At 37.7% G+C, this 7825-nt stretch overlaps 1 protein-coding gene across 2 annotated transcripts in view; it reads right to left on the bottom strand.

Annotated features, from left to right (window-relative positions):
* Positions 1-6295: 6295 nt before the first annotated feature.
* LOC149798944 (uncharacterized) overlaps positions 6296-7825 on the bottom strand; it is a 36819-nt gene continuing 35289 nt past the window's right edge. For both annotated transcript variants that reach the window (XM_089957863.1, XM_089957864.1), the window contains exon 9: positions 6296-6471. In XM_089957863.1, coding sequence (XP_089813989.1) covers positions 6379-6471 — 93 coding nt within the window. In that variant the 3' untranslated portion in view covers positions 6296-6378. The remainder of the gene's footprint in view (positions 6472-7825) is intronic.

The following is a 7825-nucleotide window of genomic DNA, read 5'->3' as shown; positions in this document are numbered from 1 at the left end:
GTGGCAACTTAGAGGCTTAGCCCCCTTATTGCGTTCAAGGCTTGTATAGGGAAAATAGCTTCCATCGCTGACTCTCTTAGTAATTCACGTGCTGATTACTGCTTCGTTAGTCGTCAAATGGCGCGAACGACGACCGCTTTGACTTTATATTTGTCAAGCACGGACGTGAAGGAAAACATCCCTTTCGCTCACTTCACATATTATATACTACACACATGGGAAGGAGGAAATACAAACCCAAAATATACTATCCACAGACCACAAATATACTATCAACACAAAGGTAAGGAGCAAAAACAAACCAAAATATACTATACACACGGGAAGGAGAAAAAACAAATCGCACATATACTATCCATACACGGGAAGGAGTAAAACAACCCACAAATATACTATCCTCACACGGGAAGGGGGAAAAAAACAAATCACCCATATATTAACCGCACACAGGAAGGAGTAAAACAAACCACAAATATACTATCAACAAAGAGGTGAGGAGCAAAAACAAACCACAAATATACTATCCACACACGGGAAGGAGAAAAACAAACCACAATATCTACTATCCACACAAACGCATAAAGCCACACACTCTATTATCCACACAAACGTATGCGCACTTATGCAAATACCCACTCTAACATCCACACAAACATACGCAAGCTCATTCACACACACTATAACATCAGTAAAAGAGGGAGTGTTTATAATCACACAACTCCACACTCACACAACTGGCAACTTGAATAGTCTCTTTTCTAGAGATTTGGTTAACTCTGAGAAGGGCTGTTTTTTCAAACTCCAAATGCACCTAGTTAATGGTGACACGTTCCAGGTCGGGTACCACAGACACAGCGTCGGTTCCAGTCATTGTCTCAATTGACTGTAGCTGCTGCGAGTGCGGAGGCAGCTTGTGCTGCCTCATCATGCTATTCTTCATTTTGCGGGACTCTGAAGACTTCCCTATGTCTTCTCCTGTGTCAGACCCGTGGATGCTGTGGTTCTCGTGGTTGCTCTCGCTTTCTTTTTTTTCCGTCTCCTCTTCTGTGTTCTTTTTTTCACTCCTCTTCTTCTATCCTAGCTCTTTTCTGGATTGCCTCCATGGCCAGCTCATCAAAGAGGCGCCTGGCATATTCCAGTTGCATCTGGAGATCCATCACTTTTGTGAGTCTGCTGCTCATTCTTCACAGTTGACGAATCAACAATGGGTAGCCAGACTGACGAGCACTTCTACGGACGTGATGAAAAACAACCCCTGACACCAAAAACGTACATTTTCCATATCATTACCCCAAAAACATGGAATACGCAGACTTAAAAGAAACACTTACTCATTTCTTTTATTACAATCACTAACTACAAACACAATCACATACGGATTAATTTTTGACAAGCTACGGAAACGACGTGCTTAAGTCAAACAAACGAAGTGCTTATAGACGCATTTCTATTTTTTATCGTAATAACACACCACTGGTAATTGAATCAGTTTCTCTTTTCTAGAGTATTGGGTAGCCCTGAAAAGGCTGTTTTTGTGGACGAGGAGTTAAGGCAATCTTTTATTGTCTAAGACTGCGTCCCCGTCAGGTGACATACTTTCCTACAGGATTGGGTTTGATTGGGTCTGTTTCTTCGGAACGAGAAGAACTCTTCTATGTCTACTATGCAGTCGACAAGACCTCTGTCTGGTTCCTGCTGATGTTGCCGCTATGCTCTCTATTCTCTCTGCTTCTGAAGTATATGGACATAGGACACAATTAATTTTACTATATGTTATCTACATTGGTTTCTCAGTACTGACCTTTCCACTGTGTGACAATCAATACAAATCATATGCTAATCTAAACTACCTTCAAAGATGACTTCACGGTGAAGTTCTCGTCAAAGGTTGACCTGCTCTTTTTTTAGATGCTGAACTGTCAACACATCACCATGTACACAGAACACACATTTCACTTCCGGAGCATCACCAAGGCCTTATTACTCACTGTGCACTGTCGCCGAAATACACACATACAACAACACCCTGAGCTCATATTATCAAGAATAAACAGTTACCTTTAAATCCCTACCAAAAATGCATAAATAAAACTCTTCTATCACCACCAAAATGAGAGAGGAAAAAATGTTCTAAAAATAGACTAGAACTACATTCGTGGGTACTGAACTGGAAGTATTAATTGTGAACCGATTCCATATACTTCTCCGTCCATTCTTCCTTTTCTTTCTTGATTTCCTCTCTGAAGAGCTCTTTTATCAGGTCTTCAGTCACTTTCAACGGGGGCACTCACCAGTTTTTATGTACTTTTGAGAGAGTGACGTATGTTAGGTGAGTTGTTTTCATTTAAAACATGCACAATGGAGAGAATGTTGGCATACCTCTGTGCTACATTAATGTAATGTGGATGATGTTTCTTTGGATATTGTACTTTTGGAAATTGTACATGATCTAAGCACACTGCTAACTAAAATGACTACTACATTGTGCTAAAAAATCAGCCTGAATTAGTCTAAAGTACACTTTCCATAGCAGCTATTAAAATATGGAAAATGAACTTTGCCAGACTAGACAATACCAGCTTCTGAAAGTGCAATGAATGAATTAACAAATATATAAAATGTGAAAAAAAGTTATCAGCTCCTTTTTATACAATTTACCTCTGAAGTTCATGAAGTGAAAATGACCAAGTGGAGCTAGCACTTTTTTGAAAGGTGCACATCTGGAGTAAGGCCAGGCTGTATACTCTATAACATATATTACACCCATCAATCATACACCCGTTCAGAAGCCTTCATACTCATAGAGCTAGAAAGACTAAGAAAAGAAGAACCGTCTGAGACTTAGACGTTCACCATTCCCAGGAATCAGTGATCCATGATCGAAGATCATCTGTTCCAAGGACAGTTACACAAACGTTTATTCCTTGGTATCGTGTGCAATACAGCCTTCAACGAGCCTTCTGTAAAATTCCGTTAAACTTTCAACATTTTGATGTGTCCAAAATCGACGTCAGTCGCGTTGAAAATACCAGCAATCATGTCCACCAAATGTTGACCACTAAAATAACAGCCTACTGGAATTTCCATTTTATAGATGCTTACGGTAGTTTTGGCTGGTGATGGTTTTTTTGTCTTTGTAAAACCAATTATCTTCGACATCCAACTGTTGTTGCACGTGATGGTTCAGGATTTTGACGTGAAAAGTATTTTGAATTTCAGTGATGTTTTGGATTTGTGTCGGATGAATCATTTCCACCATTTCCACCAAAGCCACTTCCCAATAGGCTTCATGATCCAAATGGATGGCCTGAGGAAATTTGGCCATGTAGCAGCATAAAGTGTTGTTGGGAAACACCTCCATGGAACTGTCACTGGGTAGTGTCTAGTAAAATTGGTTGATGTTATTCATAATTCCAGAGTTCTGATGCTGTCCGAGGGGTCACTCGAAGTTAGAGGAGTGTCTAAAAGAGGATTATTTTAGTGAGTGTTGTTGTTGGAGTGGTGATTGACGTTGGAGGCAAGGCATCTGTTGTTCCCATTCAAGGAGTATTTCAGGGAAGGATTATGGAGAAGGTAACCAATGCAACTGCTCAAGAAAATGGTCCACAATTGTTTGCCTCCTTGTTGCAAACTCAAATTGGCAATGGCCGCACCGATGACACAAAACACCACAAAGATTTGGCAGAAAAAGACGATTTGCATTTTAGGCACACGTTCTCCACACCACACCCACATGGGTTGCTTTTGTAGATCTTGAAGAGAAGAACTCGGTGAAGGAGGGGGTGCCTTTGTAACAGAAATGAAACGAAGGGAAGATTTAGCGAATATATAGAAATAGAGTGATAATGGAATGAACTGCAATAATCACAAGTGCATTTTCATTCCGCTTTTAATAACAGTATTTCCTTTTTAATGTAAACACGAGTAAATTACAATGAAAACGAAGAGATGAAGGTTTTATGACCGATATATAGAGAGCGTGTTAAACGGCATGATTTGCAATAATATTTGTCAAAAAAGGAATCGCAAGATTCTGTAAAGGTACACTGTAAAAGATTTCTTGTGGAGATACCTATGGAAAAAAATGATCTTGGTGCTTTTAATGGGGTGGGAGTAAGAGACGGGTGATACGGACAACCACCAGGGATGGCTAACCGGGGAGGGTGTGCCTCTTTGAGGAGTTCACGGTATTTCATCCCAAGTAAATAAGGAAGAAGGCGTCGCTTAACTGGGGGAGGTGGAGGGGTCGTCCACAGCAGACATGCTATGGGGTGTTATTGTCAGACTGAATGACAAGGAATAGATTGGAAGATATATAAATACAGTTTATTCTGTTTTTTAAAGGAATTTTTTGCAAGATTAATTCATGGGTTTCTTTCTTAGTTCTAGTGTGTATAAGATTTTTTTGGATAACTCTAGTGCTGGGGTGGTCCATTTGGGATGGGTGGGGATAACTTATAGAGGAAACAATAGGAAGGAAAATGAAAAGGTGAATGTTGAACGAGTAGATATACTGAACGATTTCAACGCAGTAGTCTTTTTCAAAGGCAAATATAAAACATAGACAAGGCAAACAAATAAACAGAAAAACGGTTATGTTCGCGAAATTTTACATGGCTGTTTCTACAGAAATTATACCTTTTAATTTTACTATGTTTCAACTAGTTTATTTCTGTTTGTTGCTGATACTGGAAAATGTTTGTATTGACCTAGAAATTGATAAGCCATAATGACATCTGTTATTTTATGTAAATTTGTGTCAGCGCAAATTATATCCTGGATATTTCATTGTTATTAGTAGTCATATGATATTAAGCAAATTTAGAGAATTATTTAAAAGAAAATGTCTCAGCTGCAAAAGATAATTTTATTTGTACATGGTTGTCTTTTTCTAGTCTTCTTGCTTTAAACCACTTGGTTTCAATGTTCTTTAAACCACTTCGTTTCAATGTTCTAAGGCAGCATATCCAGTAAGATTCCTTTTCTTTCCTGGTTTGGCAACTCCAGTTCGGGTTGTGACAATTGCAAAACGTTTTATATCACTGAAAGTGTGGCCAGGGGAGGAGAAGTGTTCTGTGATTGGGGTCTGTACAGCTTCTTTGTCATCCAATCAGATCTATGAAGGTTGATCCTTTTCTCTGACATACTAAAGGCTACAGATCTTATATGTGATGAGATAAATGACATTCTCTGTTGTGCTTGTTTTGTTAGGACCATGTATGTTTAGTTTTTCTCTAGTCACTGTACTAGAAAATGTCCTGGTCTTAGATATGTTGGCAGGTTTTGCACCTTTTATCACCAGATTGACTAGGGTGGTCTTGATTAGTGATTGGCATTAGCTTCACCCTGGTTAGGATGTCCGTGAGGTTTTCTTCAATCTTTAACTTTCTGTACCTGTGAAACACATATTTCACCATTAAAAGTAGCTGTCATTTTGATAATTTAATCTAAGTATCCTGTGCAAAAAAAATGGAGATTTTGAAATGTGGGTGAGAGATGATTTTATATTTGTGATCACTTTTGATAGATTTTAACCACTACGAAACTAGTGGTAAATCTGGTTTACTTCCCCTTTATAATGGTACTAAATTTTAGTCCTGTGGTGATACATCCTAATAAGTGACACAATGAGAAACAGACATGAACATAACGAAGTTTACTATAAGTGATACACATGTTTCAAATAATTTTTATAATGTATTATTCAGTGTGTTTTTGTATTTGGAGAGTTTAGCAAACATATCACTGACGTTACCATTCACTAAAGTCATTGACACGTGACGTGAACAAGTTTTGAAATATAAACTGTTAAATAGTATCAAGACAAACTTTGTTTGCAAGTGCAGTCAGTTAACCACGTTAACAAACAATGTGACATGGCTGGTTTCCAAACTCGACCTGGACATTTTTTTGCAATTTATTTGACAAATGGTTCCGCTCAAAAATGGAAACAATTTTGTTCATATTATTTACCTCTCTCAATTTTTCATGGCTTGAATAATTATGTGAAATTTGTTCAGTGACTTTATTGACTTTTTCTGAATATGTTGAGCAATATTCATTTTTATGCACGCTTCTTCCATATGTTGGTCACTGCACATCATATCTCATATGGTGGACACCTTTTGAGTTTATTGAAGAAGGATAACTTTCTGAACCTAGTAAAGCTGCCAACAGGGCTTTTTGACAGCGAAATGGTACCATTCATCCACTGTAAAAGCAACTTCTCGGTTCAATTATATTCTATGTTGCTAAACATTTTTGTCACGACTGACTGAAGAAACACTTCTTAAGATTAGCAGACCACGTGTTTATTGTATTATCTCTACAAAACCATTATCAATGAAAAAGAATATTTTTCAAATCCATAAAAATGATTCACTGTATTGTGAATCCTCCATCCATCATAAGAGAGGAACCTGTCACATTGTCTGCATCAGGCGAGCAGAGGAACAGAACCATTCCAGCAATCTGAAATTAAAAAACATCATTAAGAAGGAGATAGAATTGGCAGTTAGATAAGTTGGAAAACAATGAGAGTGAAATATTGCATAAAAGTGTAAATTCAAAGCAAATGAAACATTTTTCTTTTTTTATGCTCTGCATCATTCGATACAAATTAGAAATTATGTACTAAGAATCAACCAGCACAAAATTATGTTGAACGACATCTTGGCAGCTTCACCTGTAGGTATATTTGGATGTATGCATTTAGTTTGAACATCTTCTAGATGAGTTTCATTGCTATATACATGTATGGTACACCTTTTCTAAACCTTGTCATCAACACGCGGCTAAACTTCAAATGACCAAGTTCCCTAAGTTCCTTTTCAAGTAAACTCTAGGTGCAATAGCATCAAGAAATATGTAAGCATCTGATCCAAGACTGATTGTTTGGTACTGTGGCATGATAGTCTTCTACAAGGGTCATACTACTACCCAGCATTACAAATCATCTCTACATGCTCAGATTGTACTTCCTTGTTGGCTTTTCTCTGTGATTGCCACCACAAGCTAAACATATCCAGAAATCTGCCTTTGTACCGTAACCACACTTTCAGCACTGGCAGATTTTACTACCGTTTCTAAATTTTGTCATATACTTACTTCCTAGTTGTAGCCAATAGCTTTTGTTTTCATACCAAAATACCAGAGCTTATATGTATGTTTAGCATATCCAAAAAAGATACTAAATTAAACCAATATTTTATCCGATTTAAAACTTCCAGTTTGAGGCAGCCTCATGGGAGAGTGGTTGAGTCTCAGCTGGCCTGTAAACATATTTTTAATCAGTACTGCTTATGCATCATTACCATGTCAATCAGTATTGCTTCGCAGAGCTCAGCAAGCCAAAGTCTACAGAATACTACAACCTGCAAAACCCAGTCTAATAATATATGCTGTTTCAGCATAATATTCCCTGAACCTTACGAGGAGTCCAGCGAGTCAATGACAGCAAAGTAAAATATGCTATCTTATTCCATATTCATTATGTGAAGATCGGCAAGCCAATGGCATATGGTACTTGTGAGGCATGTTGCTTTTACATAAAAGTTCATTCACATTATTCATGATTTGGTAAGTGACAAAAAAACACAAAGACAGGTTTCAGAGTGTAAGTTATGGGCGATAGGTAGATCCTATAATTTTATAATAAGAATTGTATGTGTTTCTTTATCGTCTAGATATTTCCTGATTAATTTTTCATCTTAATTGTAACTTGTGCAGTACGGGGATACATTTTTAAAAATTAAAGTTCTGCCGCGTAAAAATCAGAAAAGTTTGTTACAGGGACATAATATGAACTGGACCTTAAGTTGTTGGA

This window comes from Sinohyriopsis cumingii, chromosome 5 (genome assembly GCF_028554795.1).
Source record: "Sinohyriopsis cumingii isolate HCF-2022 chromosome 5, ASM2855479v2, whole genome shotgun sequence".
Classification (NCBI taxonomy): Eukaryota; Metazoa; Mollusca; class Bivalvia; order Unionida; family Unionidae; genus Sinohyriopsis; species Sinohyriopsis cumingii.
The sequence above is the reverse complement of the archived record's forward strand: the minus strand, read 5'-3'. Positions and strand labels throughout refer to the sequence as shown.